This window comes from Pan troglodytes, chromosome 23 (genome assembly GCF_028858775.2).
Source record: "Pan troglodytes isolate AG18354 chromosome 23, NHGRI_mPanTro3-v2.0_pri, whole genome shotgun sequence".
NCBI classification, from domain to species: Eukaryota; Metazoa; Chordata; class Mammalia; order Primates; family Hominidae; genus Pan; species Pan troglodytes.
In genome coordinates, this window is record NC_086016.1 from 27,528,398 (window position 1) to 27,552,349 (window position 23,952).

Below are 23,952 nucleotides of genomic sequence, written 5' to 3' on the forward strand. Positions count from 1 at the left end.
CCGGGCAGCGGGTGTCGTGGGAGCGCTGTCCGCCTCTGCCCGGTCCCTGCGCCCCACGCTCTCCACCATCCGGGCGGCCGAGGTTGGGGCGCGGGAGGCTGGGCCGGGGCGGGTCCCGGTGCGGGCGGCTCGTCAGAGCGGGAGCCAGGAGCTGCCGGCCCGGGCAGCGCCCGGAGCGAGCCTCGCAAATGCCAGCGCCGGGGGGAGTGGACAGAGGTTGCGCCGTGGGACCTGAGAAGACGCTGAAGGTCCCCAGGAGGGAGTGGGGGAGCGCGCGATCTCCTGACCCCCGGGGCGTACCTAGGCGGGGCGGGGGCCGGGCGCAGGGGCAGGGTGCGGAGCGGGGGCAGTGGGGACGCACGACGGGTCGGGCACCACCCGCGGCCTCGCTAAGTCCCAGCCCGTGGGGAAGAGGCATTGCCGGAAGGCGGGGATCCGCGCCGCCAAGGTGTTCATCTGACTCCTGCACAAATCCCGGAGACAGAATAAAGAGAAAAGATAAACCCTGTCAGCGCCGCCTGCTTCTTCCCACCGCTCTTCTGCCAAATTCCAGTTTACTTTGGGGTGGACTTTTCCAGTTGGTGTTGGTTGGAAAAAAGCCTCCCCTCCAGGTAACGTCGCGGGGAGAGAGTTCAGAGCTTCGCCCCAGACACTGACTGGTGCAAGGGAGCCTGGGCAGGATCTTGACAGAATAGGAGGGCGGCTAGGAGGGCGCATCGGGGTGGATCCCTGACAGAGGGACCCCAAGCCCATCGTCCCCAGACCCTGCCTTTGCAGACTGCCGCCCCTTTCCCGAAGCCTGCAGCCGTGGATAGTGTTGATCCAGCCCGAGCGGCTCAGTGCGCTGGTGTTGCCCTTGTCTTCTCTGCAACTTGGCTGAGCCCGCGAGGTGCCTGCCTGGCCGTGATCTGCTTGCTCTGCGCCCGGTGCCGGCAGGCGAGGAGCAAGTTTGGAGGCTGCTCACTTCCCACCCACCCCCTCGCCTCACCCCCAGGAGTGACTTAAGGCTTTTCTGTCTTTGTCTCTTCGTCTTTTTTGAATTTGCTCTTCTGTGTGCTCTTGGGTGTTGAAAATAGTTTAGCTATTTCAGAGACATTTGGGACGACCTTTGTGGTGAGAGGTGTGGGTGTTGGGGTGGGCAAGGGAGGTTCTGGGGAAGCTTTTTGGACTGGACTGCAACCCTCAGCTGCAGGTCTGACATCCACCAGATGTCAAGGAGCTACCCAGGCAGGTCGTTGGCACAAAGCCTCCCTGTTCTGCCAGGGTGCATGGCAGAGCCTCCAGCAATGAGGGGAGGGGAATATGGAAGCTGACTGCCCACAGAGATGTTGCCAGGATTTGGGGTAGCTTCCAGTGACCCTGCTGGATCCTAATTTCCAGAGGAATTTTGGAGTGGTTAATACCGCATCCTGTAAGACACGGGCAGTGGAGACAGAGACACCTGGGGGCGATCAGCAGCCCTTGGACTTGCCCACAGGCTGAACTTACCTGGGGTGGTGGTAGGCAGTGAATAGGGGGTCTTCGAGAAGCTGGCATGAATTGCCTTTGTGGTAGGTTGTCCCCCACTTCTCTCATCCCTCTTGCCTATAATGTAGAGTAACAAGATGTTTCCCACAGCACAGAATGACTTTCCAGTGAAATGACATAAGGTGGTTAAGCATGAAATAACATTGAATCTCCTAGTGAGAAAGTTCCTCCCTTTTCAGTTCTCTGCAAATCCTTGTGATTTCTTTTAGGGGAAAGTTTCAGGTTGGTGCTAGTCTGCCTTTAACACCTTTTAAACGCTTGCTAATCTTCCTTTTGTAATAAAGAGCAGACCTATGGCTCAGGTCCTCTAAGTGGGGAACAGTGCCTGACTAGAGCTTAGGTTGTTTTTGCTTTTGTTTCATTTATTTTTAGGATTCCTTCCTGGTTAATGGTCCGTGGTACTGATTTTTTTCCATCTGTGGTAGTGATATAAAGCATCACTTTAAACATATGAAGTCACAAGAATGAATCTATTTATTTATTTATTTATTTATTTATTTATCTATTTTGAGGCGGAATCTCACTCTGTAGCTGAAGTTGGAGTGCAGTGGGTGCAGTCTTTATCTCACTGCAACCTCCACCTCTGGGGCTCAAGCAATTCTCGATTTCAGCCTCCCGAGTAGCTGGGATTACAGGCGCCCGCCACCACGCCCAGGTAATTTTTTATTTTAGTGGAGACGGGGGTTTCACCATGTTGACCACGGTGTCTCGAACTCCTGAGCTCAGGCAGTCTGCCCGCCTTGGCCTCCCAAAATGCTGGGATTACAGGCGTGAGCCACCGCGCCCGGCTGAAATGAATCTATTTAATAGAAATAGTAGTAATAATAGTACAAGTGTTATCAAATATAGTGGAAATCCTGCAAGTGGTCTAGGAATAACTGATGCCAGGGGAATGTGTGTCTAGCAGAAGAAGCTGCCGTGGGAACTCTGGAGCCCATCTTCCCCTGGACTTGGATTCCCTTCTGTTTTCTGCCCTTCAGCATTTTATCTGTGGAGTGGTGGTGAACAGGTTAGCTCTCTAAAGCCAGAAGGATGTGTGGGATGGCTGGTCTGAGATAGCCTGGGTCTGCTTTGAGGGCTGAAAAGGAAAATGTGTTTGATAGAAAAGCAGATGGATGGGACCAGTTCCTGATTCTGAGTATAGAATGAGTGGCGGTTGTGGGGTGGAGATGAAAAGCCCCCTGCACAGAGAGCTAGAAGTTCTCTTCCTGGCTCATCTACTGACTGTGGTGTGATGATAGATTTCATCTCTGTGAGCCTCCGTTTCTGCCTCCCCACAAAGGGGTCATGAGACTCAAGTCAGATCATGTGAGTGGAGATGCGACGGAAAGGTACTAAATGCTGCATGAGGGCGAAGGGGGTTGATCAGAACTGTTCCCACTCTTCTCTCCCTGAGCCTGTGCCCCTGGTGACCAAGGTCAGATGTCTGGTGGTGACAGCCCCACCAGTAGTAGTCAAGACCAGCCAGGTGGGGGCCAAGGAGGCAGCCAGGTGGGTATGAGCCTGGGCAGAACTGGTCTGTGTGGGACAAGGTGGTGGGGGAGTGGGGGGGAAGGCACAGGGAAGGACCTGGATAGGGACAGGGAGGGATTGGCTGGGGCCAGGGTGCCCCAGGCCCATGGAGTCTTTTCTTTCTTCCTGAATGTGCTGTGCTCTTGCCTGCAATGCAAGCAGGCATTAGCTTTCCCAGCCCCTGGCTTCATCTCATTGTTCTGCTGCTCCAACCATCCTGATGGCTTTGGCCATGGACTTAACCTACCCAAGGAGAAAGAGTGATTGGTTTCATCATGGTGCTAAGTGACCTCTGCTTCCCTTGCTGTATCTGGAGTTTCTTTGTCTTTAAGCATCTGAAATCAGTGCAGTGAACACTATTGACCCTTGTTCTGCGGGCGCTGGTGGCCACGGGAGGCCTGAAGCAGGCTGTAGCTGCCAGCCTCTCTTAAGCATTCCGCAAACTCCATGCTGGGTGTTAAATGTGATGAGTTCTTCCTTCCTCCCTCTCTCATCCCAGGGTCAGGTCAGGCTCAGGCCCCTTCTCATCCTTCCAGAAGGCTTGATCCATCCATCGGTCTTCCCAGCACCTTTAATTGACAGGCTTGTGCAGATAACTCTCTTGACTCTTAGCCTTAAGGGTTGAAATGGTTATGCGTGGCTTGCAGTGACTGCCCAGTGGTCTTTGTCATCCTCCTGCTCTCTCCAGGCCACTTGGAAATATTGCGTATTAGGGGACAGGGAGGTGTGCCAGGCAGGGCGGTAATGAGACTGATGTCCCATATAGTCTCAGAGCTAGGAGACTCCCAGGCAGTCTTGGTAGTTCCCAAGAACTGTGCACCAAGCTCCAACTTCAGTATCCCTTTTCAAGAAATTGTCATGGTTCTCATCATCTGGGACTTGACTGTGCTCTGCGGGAGTGGTAGGGCAGCCTGGAGGTTATGCCTCTTTCTCCCCATCTTCCCGGGTTTCTGGCACATGGGATCCTGTAAAAGCAGTGGTGTGTCTGAGAGGGGACTGGAGTTGAGCATGGCTCCCAGGAGACACCTGGATGAAGCATTCCTCCGAGACTGCGGTTTGGAAGCCACTTTGATTTTCAGAGCCTGCTTCTTATAGATGTGGGTAGTGGGGAGCTTGGCTCTCCCAGGGGGAAAACAGGCGCCTTTGGTGGGAAGGACAGAGGCAGAGGAACACAATCAAAATATGTACGTTCTTGGCCGGGCGCGATGGCTCACGCCTGTAATCCCAGCACTTTGGGAGGCCAAGGTGGGTGGATCATGAGGTCAGGAGTTCGAGACCATAATGGCCAACATGGTGAGACCTTAAAACCCTGACTCTACTAAAAATACAAAAATTAGCTGGGCGTGGTGCTGCGCGCCTGTAGTCCTAGCTACTTGGAGGCTGAGGCAGGACTATTGCTTGAACCCAGGAGGTAGAGGTTGCAGTGAGCCAAGATCGCATCACTGCACTCCAGCCTGGTGACAGAGCAAGACTCCGTCTTAAAAAAAAGAAAAGAAAAGAAAAAAGAAAAAATCAAGTCTCACTGGGCATGGTGGCTCGTGCCTATAATCCCAGCACTTTGGGAGGCCCAGGAGCTTGAGACCAGCCTGGGCAACATGGTGAGTCCCCATTTCTACAAAAAAATATTAAAAGAAAATTAGCTGGGCATGGCAGCACATGCCTGTGGTCCCGGCTACTCAGGAGGCTGAGGTGGGAGGATCGCTTGAGCCCAGGAGATCAAGGCTGCAGTGAGCTGTGATGGCGCCACTTCACTCTAGTCTGGGTGTCAGAGCGAGACCCTGTCTCAACAAATAAATTTTTAAAATTTTATATTTACCTCACAAAACCAATACCAATTACTAGACCAGCTTCTAACACTCTGGTCTGAACCCCTGGCAGGGAGCTTGCACCCAGTAAGCCCCAGCTCACCACCACATCCTTGTACCAAAGAGAGTTTGAGATTAAAATCCAGAAAAGCAAAGTTCACGCTTCTTGTGGTTTTGGAGTCTCAGAAGATGGTTTTATTGTTTCTTAATTGTATTGAGTCTTCTTTTAGCTTTAAAGGGAATGTCACCAGGTGCGGTGGCTCATGCCTCTAATCCCAGCACTTTGGGAGGCCAAGGCGGGGGGATCACCTGAAGTCAGGAGTTCGAGACCAGCCTGGCCAACATGGTGAAAACCCGTCTCTACTAAAAATAGAAAATTAGCCAGGTGTGGTGGCGCATGCCTGTAATCCCAGCTACTCTGGAGGCTGAGACTGGAGAATCATCTAGAACGTGGGAGGCAGAGGTTGCAGTGAGCTGAGATCATGCCAGCCTAGGTGACAGAGCGAGACTCTGTCTCAAAAGAAAAAAAAAGGAATGTCTAGATGCAGTAGCTAAGTATGCAGAAGCCATTTCAGTGTGGGAGGCGAGGTGACTGACTGAATCCAGGGACTCCAGGTTTCTGGCTGAGGGGTTGAGACTGTCCATGGTCATTGTGATGAGATGAAGACGGAAAATGAGCTGGGCTGGGGGAAGGTGGTCATCTCCTCTGGACGTGATTAGTTTGAGACTCCTGTTGGGTAGCCCACTGGGCATGGTCAGTAGGCAGTTGAGGAGCTGAGAGGGTTTGGAGCTGGGATAGACTCCAGCCTCACCATGTGGGCGATAGTGGGGGTCACAGAGTGTGAAGATGGCCAAGAAAGAGGTCTGGGCGGGGGTCTGGGGAGTCAGCAGCCAGGCATGGGCCGTGGAGAAACAGATGCCAGGGGAAGAGGAAAGGGGAGTCAGACCCCAAGGGGAAAAGAGTTACTGGAAAGAGGGGCCAGCCCCGTGTCACATCCAGCGGAGACACCAGGTACAGCAGAAGGACCTTGGACATGACCATGAGGAGGGCCTTGTTGGCCATGACCTGGGAGAGATGGGGGTGAGAGCCTGGGGGACCACACCATGTCCCCAGCACACGAAACAGTGCCTGGTAGACAGGGTGGATTTATGGATGGATGGACAGGTAGATGGATGCAAAGACAGATGAATAGATGGACAGAATGGATGGATGGACAGATGGAATGAATGATCAGAAAAGGCTTCGTGAACAAAGTGAGACTGAGCTGCATCTCCATGGGTAGATATAAAAGCAGAGGACTCTCCTCTTGAGTCAGGAATGACCCAGTGTCCTGGTCCAGGGAGGAAGTCAGCCTCCTTGACTGAGGACATTTGTGGCGGATTTTAAAGGCCCTTAAAATGAGGCCAAGTGAGGTTGGACTGTTCCGAGCCAGCTAAGGACTCCTCAGCCACACGGCACAGCTGCCTGAGGGGATGTGTCACTTAGGGAGTTGCTGGGACCTACTGGGCCCAGCGTTGCCATCAGCACCAACAGCTTCAGAGAGGGGGACACATGCCGGGGTGACTCCAAGGCTGTGGGTGGCACCTGCCTCAGGGAACAGGCACAGAGACACTACTGGGGGACACTACTGGGGGACTGGCCACCCCCCTGCCCTGTGCCTAGGTCACAGCCTTCACACTGCAGCCCTGTGCCCCTCACACCCAGCAGGTTCCTGCTCCGGCGCGGCTCCTGGACTGGCCCCAGGTGCTGGCCCCAGGGGTTTCAATCCAAGCATAATTCAGTGAAGCATGTGTTTGGCAGCGGGACGCAGCTCACCGTTTTAGGTAAGTGGCTCTCATAACTTTCCCCAGCCTGTCCCACCCTCTCCTGTCTCTGGAAAAATCTGTTTTTTGTCTCTGGGGCTTCTTCCCCTCTGGCCTCCAGGCCTTAGGCACGAAACCCTTCCTTTCTCCATGGGGTCTGGGGGAAGCGGGCTAGTCTCAGGTTAACTGGCTTGAAGGGCCCCTAGAGTGGGAGCAGCCGCCTTCAAGTTCCAACAGTGGGACACAGCCTGGTCCCGGGGCCTGGGCTGGGATTGGGCGGGGTCAGGGCTCCTCCCCTCTCCCAGGGCACATGTCTGAGTGAGGGACAGAGGCCGGTTCTGATGAGGGGCCCTGCAGTGGCCTTAGAGACAGTCCCCGGGACCCCAGGGTCTAGGCTGAGGGCTGGATGCCCATCCAGACTGGGAGGGCCACACGGGGCCCTGGGGACACAGGGGTCACCTTGAGGGGAGACCAGTGGAGGGCACAGAGAGGGCTCTGGGTCTAGGCTGCAGCTCTGTGGCCTGTGCTGGGTTGTAAGGACATGGGGACATAGAGGGATGGGTGAGACTGGGTGAGGTTCGAGAGCCCACCTCTCCCAGCACAGTCGCAAGAAAGGAGAGGGTCTCTTAGGGCAGAGATGTGTCTGTCCCTGGAGCCCGATTACCTCTGGGACCCGGTGTCTCTTTGTTCACGGGTTGATCTCCCGCCTTCATTTGGGGAAGGGCACCTTAGACTCAGGAGATGACTAGCGGGGAGTAAATGGGGGTGCAGAGAACTCCACGGCCGCCAGGTGAAGTCCAAGGGCATTAGAGACTGCTGGGGTGGGCGTGGGGGCTGCGGTCCCCCGAACTCTGGGGGAGCAGCCCCAAGAACCCAGCTGCTGTGAAGGGTCCTGTGGTCAGGCTGGTGGGTATGGGGTGGCGGCAGAGCCCCAGGGTTTGTCTGGGTGGAGCCCACGCTTCACCAGGAGAGCTGAGTGGGCCAGGCTGGGGCACAGCCTGGTGCCCCAGGGGACGGGAAGCTCCAGGCCATGCCAGGCTTGGGTCTCCCCACACCCTGCCAGGTCAGTTTTGTGTGCTGTGGGGGAGACTCCTAGATTCCAAACTCAGACTCCAGAAACCAGGAAGGAGGGAGCACAGCCTGCTCTGGGTACACACGGGGAAACCGAGGCTGCAGAGGAAAGGGCTGGGCCAGGACACCTGGGAAAGGTGACTTGGGAAGGGTTCCTAGGAAGGCACAGGGCTGTCTGCTCTCCAGAGGGCTCCAGTGGAAAGGAGGGAATGAGGAGGGAAGGAGAGGCCCTGGGGGGACCAGACGGCCACACCATGAACCTTCCCAGAGACTTTAGACAGAGAGAGGTGCTCCACAACACCCCACACTCCCTCTGCCATCTCTCACCTCCTCCTCTGTCCACACAGGTCAGCCCAAGGCCACCCCCTCGGTCCCTCTGTTCCCACCGTCCTCTGAGGAGCTCCAAGCCAACAAGGCCACACTGGTGTGTCTCATGAATGACTTCTATCCGGGAATCTTGACGGTGACCTGGAAGGCAGATGGTACCCCCATCACCCAGGGCGTGGAGATGACCACGCCCTCCAAACAGAGCAACAGCAATTACGTGGCCAGCAGCTACCTGAACCTGACGCCCGAGCAGTGGAGGTCCCGCAGAAGCTACAGCTGTCAGGTCACACATGAAGGGAGCACCGCAGAGAAGACAGTGGCCCCTGCAGAACGTTTATAGGTTCCCAGTCCCCACCCCACCCAAAGGGGCCGGGAGCTGTAGGATCCCAGGGGAGGGGTCTCTCTGCATCCCAAGCCATCCAGCCCTTCTCCCTGTACCCAGTAAACCCTCAATAACTATCCTTTGTCAACCAGAAATCCTGCTCCCTCTCTTCATTTCTTATCTCTCATATAATGTGATGCTTCTTCTGGGTTCTCAGTGTGGCACTGGGGGAATCCTGGCACCAGTGGGAAAGCAGCCTGGAGGAGAGGATCACAGTCTCCCAGGGGTGTCCCCTCGGGAAATAGGCCAGGATAGGAGGAGTTGGCTCACTGAACACCAGTCCCTCCATTCTCTCCCTCCCCCACTTCCTCCTTGCAGCTCAACCCCCAACTCGCTGCCTGCTTTCTGGAGGGAGCTATTTCTGGCTGATCCTCCAGATACGCCCTCTATCCCTATCTTGGTCTGGACCCTCTACCCACCCACGGCCTCTCTTTCCTCAGCCTGGAAATCCTACTCTGGGCCTGGAGCCCCTCTGCTTCTGGCCCTGGCCCCTGGAATGCCCTCCTTCCTCTCTGCCCAACACCCCACCCCTGAGAGCTGGACTGTCCAGGACACTCCAACACCATCAAATTCATGAGCTCTTACATTTTGGGCCCACCTTGATTTTTCACCTGACAGCAGGTTCAGAGGTGTGAGAAAAATAGGAGGAAGCCAGGAAGGAAACACACATGAAAGGCCTGCAAGAGGATCAGGACACTTGCAAAAGATAGGCTCTGAGCTCCCCAGGAACCAGTGCAAGAAGGGTAATAGGTGCTCCATCATTTCTTTCTTTTTTCTTTTTTAGATGGAGTCTTGCTCTGTTGCCCAGGCTGGAGTGCAACGGCACGATCTCAGCTCAACATAACCTCCGCTTCCCAGGTTCAACCAATTCTCCTGCCCCCAGCTTCCTGAGTAGCTGGGATTACAGGTATGTGCCACAATGCCTGGGTAATTTTTGTATTTTTATTGGAGATGGGGTTTCACCATGTTGTTCAGGCTGGTGTGCTCCATCATTTCTAAGAGATTAAACAAGTCTTTGCTTGAGGGAAGTTGGTGTTCTCAATGCTGAGGCCAAGCATCTCCTCATAATTAAAAGTGGGGATGTGTTCTACCCAAGGCCTCACTATTGATGGGATTTGGGCTCTGACATGTGCACAGGTGACTGCCTGGCAGCCCTAGGACATGGAGAGTTTCTCAGATGCTTGGCACAGAGAGTCACTGGCCATCTTTGGAGGAAGCATCATTTTTGGGAAACTCTTCTCCATTGGATCCTGAGCCTCAGGTGGAAAACCAGGTCCTGTGTTGAGCATTTCTCTGTGAGGCTCCCTGAGTCTGGGGCTCCAGCTCCTCTCTGAGAAGAAAGTGTTGTGGGGAGAGAACATGGCCCAGCCACACCCAGCCCCTCCTGCATGGTTCCTGTTGAGCAGGGTGTTAGAGGGGTGGGGGCACCAGCAGTGGTCAGGCCTGTGTTTCTGTGGGTGGGGCCAGGGAGGGACCCTCAGGGCATCCTAGGGAGTCTCTCCCATGGCTCCTGTTTGACTTTCCTGTGGCTGCTGTCACAAATGACCCCTAATTTAGAGGCTTAAAACATCACAGGTTGATTCTCTCCCTGGTCTGGAGTCACATGTCCAAAATGAATCATAGAGTGCTAAAATCAGGTGCCAGCTGGGCCAGGCTCCTTCTGAGGGCTCTGGGGAGAATCTGTTTCCAGGATTTTCCCAGATTCTAGAGGATGCCCTGGGCTCCCGGCCCCTTCCTCCAACTTCAAAGCCAGAGCTCAGCATCTTCAAATCTCTCTCCCACTCTTCTCTCTGTCTCTCTCCCCACCACCTTCTCTCACCCTCTCTCCTTCTCTCCCTTTCTTTCCCTCTACCCCCACACCTGCTCTCACTCTGACCCTCCTGCCTCCTTCTTTACCTTATAAAGACCCCACCTTGGTCAGGCACGGTGGCTCATGCCTGTAATCCCAGCACTTTGGGAGGCCAGCGTGGGTGGATCACGAGGTCAGGAGATCGAGACCTTCCTGGCTAACACGGTGAAACCCTGTCTCTACTAAAAATACAAAAAATCAGCCAGGCGTGGTGGCAGGCGCCTGTAGTCCCAGCTACTCAGGAGGCTGAGGCAGGAGAATGGCATCAACCCGGGAGGCAGATCTTGTAGTGAGCCAAAATCGCGCCACTGCACTCCAGCCTGGGTGACAGAGCAAGACTCCATCTTAAAAAAAAAAAAAAAAAAAGACCCCACCTTGGACCCACCCACATAACCCAGGATTATCTTCCACCTCAGGCCCCTTAGCATCATCATATCTGTAAAGTCCCTGAGGCCACACAGCACAGCACATGGACATGTCCCAGGACTGGGACACAGCCATCCCTGGGCCCTAATTCAGCCAACCACAGATCCTTTGCCTCTTTCCTTTCTCTTTCTCTGGGTATAAGAAGGGAATGCAGAGAGGTTGGTCAATGAATACACACTTACAGTTAGGTGCAAGGAATGTGTTGTAATGTTGGATAGCAGAGTAGGGTGACTATGGTTAGCAATAAGGTATTGTATATTTCAAAATAGCCGCAAGAGAGAACTTGAAATATACTCAACACATAGAAATGATAAATACTCAAGCCATACCCCAAATATCCTAACTTGATGATGACATGGTGGATGCATGGAACCAAACAGCACATGTAACTCAGAAATGTGCAATATAGGCCGAGTGTGGTGGCTCACACTTGTAATCCCAGCACTTTAGGAGGCCGAGGCGGGCGGATCATGAGGTCAGGAGATCGAGACCATCCTGGCTAACATGGTGAAACCCCGTCTCTACTAAAAATAGAAAAAAAATAGCTGAGCATGGTGGCGGGCCCCTGTAGTCCCAGCTACTCTGGAGGCTGAGGCAGGAGAATGGTGTGAACCCAGGAGGCAGAGCTTGCAGTGAGCCAAGACTGCACCACTGCACTCCAGCCTGGGTGACAGAGGGAGACTCCACCTCAAAAAAAAAAAAAAGAAAAGAAAAGAAATGTCCAATATCATGTATCAGTATAGTCTTTTCCATTAATAAGAAAGGCAAAAAAAGTAGTTAAGCATAAACTAGCCATTTGACCTAGCAATTCCAGCCCTAGGAATTTATCTAGAAGAAAGGAAAGCTTGTGTTCCAAAAAGACATGTACATAAATGTTCTCAGCAGCCTCATTCACTATAGGCAGCAACTGGAAACAACCCAAGTGTCCGTCAGCTAGAGAATGGATAGGCCTATATGGTCTGTGCATACAGTGGAGTACTGCTCAGTTACATAAAGAAAAGAAACTATGGATACAGGTCACAGGAGGGATGAACTTCAAAACATTACAGTAAGTGAAAGAAGTAAAACTCTATGAGGGAAGTTGGTGGGTATGGACGTATTTTTGAACTGACAGAATTTTACTCGGTTCATTGGGGTATTAGGTATTGAGTCCCTATTGACCAGGTACAGTGCTAGGTTCGGCCATTACAGAAATCAGAAGCAGACACCAGCTCCATTGTGATGAGACTCACCCGATCAGCCGTTTCTGATGAACACTCAGGTACCCTGACTCTCACTGCTCACATTTGCAGGCTTTACTTAATGCCACTTAAATCTCCCTATTCCCCAAGTCTCCTTTCTTTTTTCTTTTTCTTTTTAGACAGAGTCTTGCTCTGTCACCCAGGCTGCAACATCCATCTCCTGGGTTCAAGCAATTCTCCTGCCTCAGCCTCCCGAATAGCTGGGATTACAGGTGCCCAACTCCACGCCCGGCTAATTTTGTATTTTTAGTAGAGACAGGGTTTCGCCATGTTGGCCAGGCTGGTCTTGAACTCCTCCTGACTTCAGGTGATCTGCCCGCCTAGGCCTCCCAAAGTGTTGGGATTATAGGCATGAGCCACCATGCCTGGCCCCCAAGTCTCCTTTCTTTCCAACTCCCCTTATTAGACACAGCTTTTTAAAGCAATCCCTGCCATACCCATGGCTTCAATTGTTTTCTATCTGCTCTGATGCCAATAAAATTTAAATGTTTTTATATAATAACTTTATTTTACATGACACCTCATTCACTAGAATCATAAATTCAAAGTTGCTCTAAGAAAGTAATAACTAAAAAATTGTCATATTCTTAATATGTAATTTTTTCTTAGTATGTAAATTTTAGGAAATTTCCTTAATTGTTTGACTTAGTGTGTGTGTTATTTTTTAAAACATGAGTTGTGATGTCACAGAATGGACTTAGCCTACAGAAGTTTCTATCCAACTTTCAACTAGAGAGCTCCATTTCAATCTGATACTTAAGAGTCCAAAACTAGCTTTTTTTTTTTTTTAAACGGATTCTCACTCTGTCGCCCAGGCTAGAGTGCACTGGCACCATCTTGGCTCACTGCAAGCTCCAGCTCCCAGGTTCAAGGGATTCTCCTGCCTCAGCCTCCCAAGTAGCTGGGATTACAGGCACCTGACATCGCACCCAGCTAATTTTTTTATTTTTGTATTTTTAGTAGAGACAGGGTTTCACCATGTTGGCCAGGCTGGTCTTGAGCTCCTGACCTCGTAATCCACCCAGCTCGGCCTCCCGAAGTGCTAGGATTACAGGCGTGAGTCATTGCACCCAACCGAAAACTATCTTATTCCCCATACCTATTCCTCTTCCTACATTGTCTGTGTAGGAGAAAGTCACTGCTATTTACCCAGTCCTTCAAACTAGAGCCTTAGCAGCCTGTTTTTCCTTTTCCTTCCCCTGTTCTTCCACATCTAATCACCTAACGCTTCCTGTTCTCTCTCCCAAATGATCACAGAACTTTTCTGTCCACTTCAGTCATTTCCACTGCCTTTAGCCTTATCTGTTCTTCCAGATGAATATAATGTCTCTCTCTCTCTCTTTTTTTTTTTTTTTGAAACAATCTCTCTCTGTTGCCCAGGCTGGAGTGCAATGGCGTGATCTTGGCTCACTGCAACCTCCATCTCCTGGGTTCAAGTGATTCTCCTGCCTGAGCCTCTCCAGTAGATGGGACTACATACAGGTGCCCGCCACCACACCAGGCTAATTTTTTTATTTTTAGTAGAGATGGGGTTTCACCATGTTGGCCAGGCTGGTCTCGAACTCCTGACCTCAAATGATCCACCCACCTTGGCCTCCCAACATGATGTCTCTTAATTGGTCCCACTGGTTCCATGAGTCCTTCTCTATTGTGCAGAGAGACCTCACTGCAAACACATCTGATAGAGACTCCTCACCTCTGTGTGGTTCAGTGACTCATGTTTCCAGAATAAAATTTAAACTCTACTTAAACTCTACTGCTGGACAGAGAATGAGCCTTTTGTATTCCAGTTTCATTCACTGCCCGGCACTGTAGTCTTAGACAACTGAACTGTCTAAGCCTTTGTTCACTCATCTGCCTGAACTCACTGAGTGTTGGGGCTATTTCAGGCCCATGCAGTGCCTCATCCTTAGAAGGGATTTAATGTTGAATGAAGGGGAGGAATTTAAAAATCCACATAAAAAACGTTTTGTGTTTTTTTTTTTTTTTTGAGATGGAGTCTCGCTCTGCTGCCCAGGCTGGAGTGCAGTGGTGCGATCTCAGCTCACTGCAACCTCTGCCTCCTGGCTTCAAGTGATTCTTCTGCCTCAGCCACCTGAGTAGCTGGGATTACAAGCATGTACCACCATGCCCAGCTATTTTTGTATTTTTAGTAGAGTTGGGATTTTGCCAATTTGCCCCAGCTGGTCTCAAACTCCTGACCTCAGGTGATCCACCTGCCTGTGCCTCCCAAAGTGCTAGGATTACAGCTGTGAACCACCGTGCCCAGCAGTTTTTCTTAAAATATACTAGTCTACAATGTCACTTCCCCTCCATGCTTGACTTCTACCTTTACTTTCTGATAATCACAATCATCTTGTGGGGATCAAGATTCCTCAGGACTAAATTTTGGCCCCACCTTGAGCAGTTGTGGGACCTTGGGGAAGTTACTTGACCTTTCTATCTAGACTTATTCTGTAAAATCTGTAAAATGGGACTGTTTCTGAGGATTAAATTAGTAGGCCACAGTTGTAACAGTGTCAGACACATAATGCTTGCCAGATGTTGACTATTCATCCTTATCCAATGAGGACAGTGGTTCCCCACTGTGGTGTTCTCAATTTTGTATAAGAAAATAATGTTTTATGCATTATTAGTAAAATAAATATCTGAGGCTGGGCGTGGTGGCTCACACCTGTAATCTCAGCACTTTGGGAGGCTGAGTCGGTCGGATCACCTGAGGTCAGGAGTTCAAGACCAGCCTGACCAACATGGTGAAACCCTCGTCTCTACTAATAATATAAAAATTAGCCAGATGCAGTGGCACGCGCCTGTAGTCCCAGCTACTTGGGAGGCTGAGACTGGAGAATTGCTTGAACCTGGGAGGTGGAGGTTGCAGTGAGCCAAGATCGTACCACTGCACTCCAGCCTGGTCAACAGAGTGACACTCCATCTCAAAAAATTAATAAGTAAATAAAAGAAATATCTGAGTATCCCTGCCGTGGAAAGAAGAAACAGAGCGAGAAAAGGGAGTTGGTAGGTCCTAGCATTACAGAACTGGGAAGGATGTGTTCAGTCCCTATTTTATAGACGAGGAGGGAAGTGTGATGTGTCCCAGGGTTTCACTGAGGATACGCAGCCATAACTCTCTATTGAGAGTGGGACCAGGGCCCTGGGGGTAGCTATGGTCAAGTTGCAGACAAAAACTAACACTTGTAAGACAGGAGAGAAGCATTTAGTTACAAAAGCAATCAAAAATTTGTGTATAACTGCATTTGGTGAGCAAATGAAAGCTGTCAGACTCAGAAAAACAGAACTGCTGGTGGAACTGACTTTAGTAACTGGGGTTTTCTTTATTTCGTTCTTTTTTTTTTGAGACAGAGTTTCACCCTTGTCACCCAGGCTGGAGTGCAATGGCATGATCTCAGCTCACTGTGCAACCTCCGCCTCCTGGATTCAAGTGATTCTCCTGCCTCAGCCTCCCGAGTAGCTGTGATTACAGGTGCCTGCCACCACACCAAGCTAATGTTTTGTATTTTTAGTAGACATGGAGTTTCACCATGTTGGCCAGGCTGGTCTTGAACTCCTGACCTCGAGTTGTCCACCCTCCCTCAGCCTCCCAAGGTGGTAGTATTATAGGTGTGAGCCACCGCGCCCGGCCGTACCAGGGTTTTCTATTGAGATTCTTGCCAAGGGTGACTTCCAATAACAACCCCCTTGCACTTTGTTCAGGACTGGAAAGCTCAGGCAGCCCAGGGTGAATAAAAGCCTGAGTAGTGCAGTCCCCACGGAGGGGTTGGGCGGCCACAAGGTGGGCAGCAGCTGGGATGGGCATTGTGAGGCATTGGGGGTGCTGTGGGGCTGGACATTGTGAGTCACTAGCCTGACCTGGCGGTTTCCTGGTAACCAGGTGACATAGGAAGCTTTGTGGGTTATAGGCATCAGCCAAGGCCAGCAGCCCTCAGTCGGTAGCTGGCAGTGGAGGGAGGAGGAGGAGCTCCGACTGTGCTCTTTGACGGCAGTTTTTGTGCCTCTCAGCACTTGTCGTGCGTTTCTTTTTGAAGTAAAACAGCAGGTCCCGGACCTCATAGACCATCCAGTTTGGGAGGTGGCGGCAGACTACGGGCTGAGGCCCCAGATCTGCCTGGGATCAGGCTGCTTCTACAAGTGCAGGGCCACCCTCAGTAGTGTGGCTGCTAGGGCAGCACAGTTACAGTTTCATCGAAGGCTCAGGCAGGAGTGGAGAGGAGTGTAGGTGCCCCATGGGGAATATACTGACCTGTTGTGTGTGCCCCAAAGTCAGCTCCAACTGTGGCTGGCCCAGGGGGAAGGCGGCATCCAGTTATGAATCTGATATTTATGAGGCCGTGGCTGCTGCAACATCAGAATCCACTACTGTAGAGCCTGGCAAGCTGGGTGTGGGAGCCACGGAGGGCCAAGACCTGCAGCACATCAGCAACCAAAAGATGCCCACAGGTAAAAAAGCCACAGGTGCCGTTTACCCTCTGGCACACCTCTGGCCACCCCCACCCCCTTCCCATACCCTCATCCCCAGAGACATCCTCAGCTTCCAGCTCCCTCCTGTCCATAGCCAGCTTTCCCAGGTCTGGGGCATGGGAGACAAAGGCTGACTCTGCCTCCTGTCTTTGTCGTTGAGACTTTTTGATCTAGAAAAGGGAGAGCCCTTTTCTCAATGAAAATTCAAATACCCCAATTTTGGAGTCCCATCCCATTCTCTAGCCTCACTTATCTGGCCGGTTTGGTACCTAAATGAAGGAACCAGCTTAGGGTCAGATTGTTTCTTTTCTCCCATCCCTTAAGGTAGTGAATAATTGGGATAATTCAGGCCCAAATATTTGGATTTTTTTTTTTTTTTTTTGAGACGGAGTCTCACTCTGTTGCCCAGGCTGGAGGGCAGAGGCACGATCTCAGCTCACTGCCACTTCTGTCTCCCGGGTTCAAGCAATTCTCCTGCCTTAGCCTCCTGAGTAGCTGGGACTACAGGAGCGTGCCACCACACCTGGCTAATTTTTTGTATTTTTAGTACAGGTGGGTTTCACCGTATTAGCCAGGATGGTCTCTGTCTCCTGACCTGGTGATCTGCCTGCCTCAGCCCTCCAAAGTGCTGGGATTACAGGTGTGAGCCACCGCGCCCGGCTGGAGATTTCTTAAATTCAAAATTCAAAATTATTATTTTTTGAGACAAGGCCTCACTTTGTCACCCAGGAATGCACTGGTGCAAACACAGCTCACTGCAACCTTGACCTCCTCAGGTTCAGGTGTTCCCCCCCACCTCAGGCTCTTAAGTAACTGGCACTAAGGCATCATGCCAAATTTTTCTATTTTTTATTTTTATTTTTGTAGAGATGGGGTTTCATCATGTTGTCCAGGCTTGGTTCACTTTTAATAGTAAAATACACCTCAAATGTGTAGATATTTGGTTTCACTTTGGGCAATTATGAATATAGCTGTTAAAAACCTTGCTGTGTCTTGTTTGGAAACATAATTTTAAAAATACAACTAAGGAAACACTTAGGATTATGATTACTTGCTTATATGGTAAGACCAGGTTTTTCTTCATAAGAATTTTGGGGCTGGGCACGGTGGCTCACGCCTGTAATCCCAGCACTTTGGGAAGCTGAGGCAGGCAGATCACGAGGTCAGGAGATCAAGACCATCCTGGCCAACATGGTGAGACCCCATCTCCACTAAAAATACAAAAATTAGCTGGGCGTGGTGGCCTGTGTCTGTAATCCCAGCTACTTGGGAGGCTGAGGCAGGAGAATCGCTTGAACCAGGGAGTCAGATGTTGCAGTGAGCCGAGATCGCACCACTGCACTCCAGCTTGGTGACAGAGCAAGACTGCATTGCAAAAAAAAAAAAAGCTGGTAGAATTTTTTTTTCCAGTGAAACCATATGAATGTAGTGTTTTTGGTTTTTCCTTTTTTCAAAAGATTATTAATTATTGCTTCAATTTCTAAAATAAATATAGGCCTATTCAGATGATCTGTTTTTCCCCAGAGGACTTTTGGTCTTCTAAAATAGATAAAAAGGAATTAGCTCATTTCATCTAATGTATCAAATTGTGGGCATAGATGTGTTCAGAATATTCCTTTATTATTTTGTGATTTAACTGCTCTTCAATTGATGCTATAAGTACATTGTAACATCTTTCTTTCCTTTGTGGTTAGCCAAGGTAGAGGTTTATCAATGTTACTGATCTTCTCAAAGAACTGGCTTTTGATTTTGTTGATTTTCTCGGATGACTTCCTGTTTTCTATGCCATTGATTTCTGCAATCTTTGTTTTTTAAGCTTAGAGTATGAATTTAGATTTTTCTCATTATTGACACCGCATCATGAATGTAGCTCACTGAATTCAATCTCACTGAAATGTACACTAAATAATTAAAATAATTAATAAGTATGTTTCACCACAATTTAAAAAGTAAGACAGGATAAATGATAAATGTAGCAGGATACGTAAATCCATAGAATTAAATGGTCATGTAACATTTTGAAAAATAAGGAGATTGGCCTGGACCTTCAAATGGGCAGGAGGTGTGATAAGACGCTCTCACTGAACCATACATACAGTGCCTTTCTGTATTAACCGGTTCTTAATGAGAATATTTCACATGGTTAGGTTGCCCTAGCTAGAAAGCCAAGGCTCTTTCTTTCTGCTTCTCTCCTTTGCTTTCCTTCCACACCAAAGAGAATGGTCCAGCAGCAGCTCAGTCGATGCTTGTCAACCACCCACCTCCATAGACTCCAGCCCTGGTCCCCACATCCCCCAAGGCTCCTAGTGGGATTCCTCAGCAGCACCAATGCACTGACTGTCACTCTATGTTCTCCTAGGTTCTGTTCCAGATCTGGAGGATTGTGCATTTGACATTGTGGAGGATATGTTACCTGAAATGGTAAGATGCATTCCTTCATCTGGAAGAGAAATTTTTTTTTCTGAGGCTTCTTTCCTTATTAATAAAATGGAGATATAAAAATCTGACCATGTACATAACAGATGACTAAGATAATTTTCTTGGTAGGGGGAATATCAAGTGAATATCATATTTGATTGCCATTGTCAATCAAGCTTCCATTGGTCATGGACTCTAGCAAACAGCCATTTGAGTTTATGACCAACTGAGGCCTGATTGACAATGACAGTAAAAAATGACAGCATCACCTACAAACTGTCTGGTAGTGAGCATATTTCTTAGTAGCAACTTTTTCTTCTTGAAAAGTAATTTTGTATTTGCCAGCCAACATGGACTTGCAAATGTTCCATGAAAACCCATTGCCTTTTCCACAAGCATTTTCTATGCTTTATTTGGGGGCCAGTGACTTGATCACTGTTGGACATGTGGTTTTCTAATGTCACCATGTGAATAAAATACCTGTGCCAACAGGACCCAGCATGATCGGATCCTTATGGTGTTTTCCTTTCTCCTATTGTAGGTCAACTATATAGCCGAAAATTCCTACCGTATGTATTCCTTTTTTTATTATTTTAAAAAAAGCTTTATTGAGACATAGTTGACATGCAAAACAATTCGCCCATTTAAAGTGGGTGATTCAGTGTTTTTACTATATTTACAGGGTTGTGCAACCATTGTTACAATCTTATTTTAGAACCTTTTCATTTCCCCTCTAAACCTCGTATCCATTAGTGGTTACTCCTCTCTTTTCCCAACCCCCACATCCCTGTTTCTAGGAAGCCACTCATCTACTTTGTATTGCTGTAGATTTGCTTATTCTGGCCATTTCTTTTTTTTTTAACTTCTTTTTTTTTTAAGTTCTGAGATACATGTGCAGGATGTACAGGTTTGTTACATAGGTAAAAGTGTGCCATGGTGGTTTGCTGCACCTGTCAACCCATCACCTAGGTATGAAGCCCTGCATGCATTAGCTGTGTATCCAGATGCTCTCCCTTCCCCTGCCCCCTGACAGGCCCCAGTGTGTGTTGTTCTCCTCTCTAACACCATTCGTATTCTAAGACCACTCCCTTGCTGATGACAAATCTAAGTGATGGGTCACGGGGGACTCTCTTACCTGTTTTTGTCTGGAGAGTCTGCCTGGCTTCAGGTTCCTGATAGGAGTGAGGACCTGGAGTGCAGTGTGAGAATCAGATGGCTCAGTGAAGAACTGTCATCATCCACTGGAGTCCCTGGAAACAGCCGTATCATTTAGATGATGTGGGTTTGTGTGCACGAGGGTTGGGAGGTAGCTAGGGGTGAATTAATGAGTAGTGATTGTGAATGTGTTTGTAAATGTGTGTTTTCTTCCAAAAACGTGGACCCGCATGCCCAGCACAGTATAAGAGTCACTTTTCTTGAATTTCTGCCCTATGGTGGTCCTCTCACCTCAGCCTCCCGGGTCATGTCATTCTTCTAATAAAAAGGAAGAAAAACTTCAACACCACCATACACTTTACATAAGTGTCCCCTTTCCTCCCTCAACACAGCTGTACCTAAAAATGTGTTCAATATCCCTACTCCTTAGATGGAGAGAGTGCAGAAAGGAGTGAACCCAGATTTTTATCTCCTGAATGGAAGATGCTAAAGTGAACCCAGAAATGGGTCCCGATGTTGATGGTCTGTATTACTCAACTGTGTCATCACTCAGGCTTGGTGATATGACCCCACACCAGGGAGTTCCAGCACCTATGTGTGCCCTGGTAGTGGTAGTGGATGGCCTGTAAGTGTGCCAAACATTGCCCACCATCAAATGGGGCCCCAGTGGTCACATAACCCTGGGTAGCAAAAGGTACACGGTACAATAGACATTGGCATGGGCATTACTGTGAAATACACATAGAAAGCCCACAGGCTTCTGGTCAGCTCACAGATTCTGAGAAGTGTAAGGTTCACATGGAACAGTGCAGGTCAACATCTGTCAGTGCTGGGGTCATTCCTTAGCACTTGGTCAAAGCAGGGAAGGATCAGGAAGATATTGCATTGTATTTAATAACATGACTACCTCAAGCCTTAGAAATGCTCCAATCCATGGCCGGGCACGGTGGCTCATGCCTGTAATCCCAGCACTTTGGGAGGCTGAGGCAGCGGATCACCTGAGGTCAAGAGTTTGAGACCAGCCTGGCCAACATGCTGAAAACCTGTCTCTACTAAAAATACAAAAATTAGCCGGCCATGGTGGCCCATACCTGTTGTCCCAGCTATTTGGGAGGCTGAGGCTGGAGAATCGTTTGAACCTGGGAGGTGGAGGTTGCAGTGAGCCAAAATTGAGCCACTGCACTCCAGCCTGGGTGACAGAGTGAGACTCTGTCTCAAAAAAAAAAAGAAAAAAGAAATGTTGCAATCCATAGCAGACAGACAACCGCCAGTGCCACATCAGAACTCAGAGGACAACATTGTTGTTACCCTGGTGAACATCACCCTCATTGGAGACCTCCTGCACCGCTAGGTTAGTGAGGCTCAGCACTCACCATGTACTGATCCGCATGACAGACTGTCGCACTGTCCGGGGCTGGTTGTGAGCATGAGCAGCCACTGACTCAATGGATGCACACACAGTGTAAAGAAACGGAAGACATGGGCTGGGCACGGTGGCTCAAGCCTCTAATCCCAGCACTTTGGGAGGCCGAGGTGGGTGGATTGCCTGAGGTTAGGAGTTCGAGACCAGCCTGGCCAACCTGGTAAAACTCCCATCTCAACTGAAAATACAAAAATTAGCTGGGTGTGGTGGCGGGCACCTGTAATCCCAGCTACTAGGGAGGCTGAGGCAGGAGAATCACTTGAACCCAGGAGGCAGAGGTTACAGTGAGCCGAGATTGAGCCATTGCACTCCAGCCTGGGTGACTGAGCGAGATTCCATCTCAAAAAAAAAAAAAAAAAAAGGGAAGAGCAGAGGAGAAATATCACAGGGTTAGTACTCAGCCAAAATTGGTGAGGGGGCAGAACAGGAATCAGGTCCCCACTTCTCTGACATGGAGCAGACAGGACACAAGTCAGCAGGGATGGACTTCAGGGTCAGCACAGACACAGACAGGTCCCATGCCTGATCTTCCTGGGGCCGGGACAGATGAGTTTTTCTTTTTCACCGCTTCTGGAAGTCACTTGAGGAATGGTCCTTGAGGAGACACTGTTGGCCAAGGGTTGTCTGGCCCAGAAATGTGTGTGTGTGGTTTTTTTGTTTTGTTTGTTTGTTTGTTTTGAGATGGAGTCTCACTCTGTCACCCTGGCTGGAGTGCAGTCATGCGATCTCAGCAGTCTGCATCCTCCACCTCCCAGGTTCAAGTGATTCTCCTGCCTCAGCCTGCTGAGTAGCTGGAATTACAGACATGCACCACCACGCCCAGCTAATTTTTGTATTTGTAGTAGAGTCGGGGTTTCTCCATGTTGGCCAAGCTGGTCTCGAACTCCTGACATCAGTTGATCCACCCGCCTCAGCCTCCCAAAGTGCTGGGATTACAGGCTTGAGCCACCGTGCCTGGCTGACATGTGTTTCAGCTGGACAGAGCCCCCTAGCACTGGGCCTGTAGCTGCAGCACTCCCGAGTAGCAGTGGAGGTGGGGAGGGACACGAGTGCCAGTGCACCATGAGCTCAGCAGAGGGATGGGGACTAATTCCAGAGTCCAGCTCATCCTTGCAACTCTTCTGTGGAATCCAGCACACATCACTTTCCACTTATTTTATAGACGGTTTGGAATCTTCAGTGTCAAACTCTTATCTGTGTTGTGTCTTCCCACAGGGTGGGTAGAGGAGCCCTGGCTGTGGGTGTTTCCTGCCAGGGCAGTGACTGTGCCTTCCTCATTAGTCCTTATTCCAGAGCTCAGTCCTGGGGAGAAAATGTTAGGCCCCATGGGCATTGTAATGAACACATCCCTGGGATGAGTTCTAGGTCGCCCCTGGGCTGGGATCTAGTGCAGGTGTGGAAATGTTCCCTTCTCAGCCTGTCCAGCCCATTGAGGCCTACAGCAATGCTAGAGCCTGCCCCAGCTTCTGAGTCAGGGTCCCTGGAGATGAAGTTGAGCTCCTGAGGACAGTGAGGTGCCCCTGCCCCTCGGCTCCTGCTGCTCTGATCCTGTCTAGACAGGCTGTGCAGGGCCACGATCTTCCCCTGTGTGCACGTGCGCCCCCTGCTGGAATCCCTCTAGACCTGGATGTTGTCCTCATTGTTGTCATATCCCCAGCCCCACACAGTGACTGGTCCTTGTGTAGATGCCCAGGAAGTAACCATAAACATATGGTAGGAGCAGAGCTGCAAACTATTTCACAAGAAAACAGCAGGGGAGGGGAGTCATGTCTTCCTCATGTCTGGATCTCTTGTGCCGTCTAGTGTGGTTCTCAGTCATATATGTGCCTCCTCATATTTAAATACATGTAAATATTTACAATTAAAAGTTCAGGACCGGGCGTGGTGGCTCACACCTGTAATTTCAGCACTTTGGAGGCCAGGGTGGGTGGATCACCTGAGGTCAAGAGTTCAAGACCAGTCTGGCCAACATGGTGAAACACCGTCTCTACTGAAAATGCAAAAATTAGCTGGGTGTGGTGGCACATGCCTGTAATCCCAACTACTTGGGAGACTGAAGCAGGAGAATCACCTAAATGCGGGAGGTGGAGGTTGCAGTGAGCCGATATCATGCCATCATACTCCAGCCTGGGCAGCAAGAGTGAAACTCCGTCTCAAAAAAAAAAAAAAAAAAAAATCAGAACCGCATCACAACAGCCACCGTGCAATGGCCCAGCAGCCTTATGTTCATGCAGCGGAGAGATTTCCATCCCTGCAGAATGCTCTTTCACATCTGCTGTGAGCCTGGCTGAGGGACCGATTGTTGAACTCCTGTAACTCAAAGCGTGCACATCAAAGTGGGAAATCTCAGGGCTGCGAGATTGGAGGTGAGACCTGTAATGGGCCAGTGAAAGGAAAAAGTTAAAAAGTGGTTCCTTCAGTTCCTCTTTCTCACTTGAAGGCTGACAGGTGTGAGCAATGCCTTTTTAGAGACCCCTGACTCCACAGAGACCAGGAAGAGTCTGACAACACTGAGGAAAGGGCAGAGTGATCTCATG

The 23,952-nt window shown here is 50.1% G+C and overlaps 2 protein-coding genes across 8 annotated transcripts in view; both read left to right on the forward strand.

The window, feature by feature from the left end:
- The window catches only part of LOC107970382 (immunoglobulin lambda-like polypeptide 1), a 43,528-nt gene extending 34,230 nt beyond the window's left edge, over window positions 1–9,298 (forward strand). Inside the window, exons 4-6 of one of the 3 annotated variants that reach the window (XM_063808409.1) lie at window positions 6,550–6,668; window positions 8,066–8,385; window positions 9,212–9,298. In XM_063808409.1, coding sequence (XP_063664479.1) covers window positions 6,550–6,668; window positions 8,066–8,385 — 439 coding nt within the window. In that variant the 3' untranslated portion in view covers window positions 9,212–9,298. Of the gene's footprint in view, window positions 1–6,549; window positions 6,669–8,065; window positions 8,477–9,211 lie in introns of those variants that run through there. The other 2 variants (XM_054675958.2, XM_063808410.1) reach the window with 2 other exon arrangements.
- A 6,007-nt stretch (window positions 9,299–15,305) lies between these two features.
- The window catches only part of LOC107966561 (aspartate-rich protein 1-like), a 34,255-nt gene continuing 25,608 nt past the window's right edge, over window positions 15,306–23,952 (forward strand). For 2 of the 5 annotated variants that reach the window (XR_010156207.1, XM_024352599.3), the window contains exons 1-3: window positions 15,850–16,398; window positions 18,779–18,840; window positions 19,379–19,406. Coding sequence is in view for 3 of the 5 variants with exons in the window: in XM_024352599.3 (XP_024208367.2) it covers window positions 16,185–16,398; window positions 18,779–18,840; window positions 19,379–19,406 (304 nt within the window). In the remaining 2 variants the exon portion in view is untranslated. Of the gene's footprint in view, window positions 15,425–15,849; window positions 16,399–18,778; window positions 18,841–19,378; window positions 19,407–23,952 lie in introns of those variants that run through there. The other 3 variants (XR_008541849.2, XM_024352600.3, XM_054675957.1) reach the window with 2 other exon arrangements.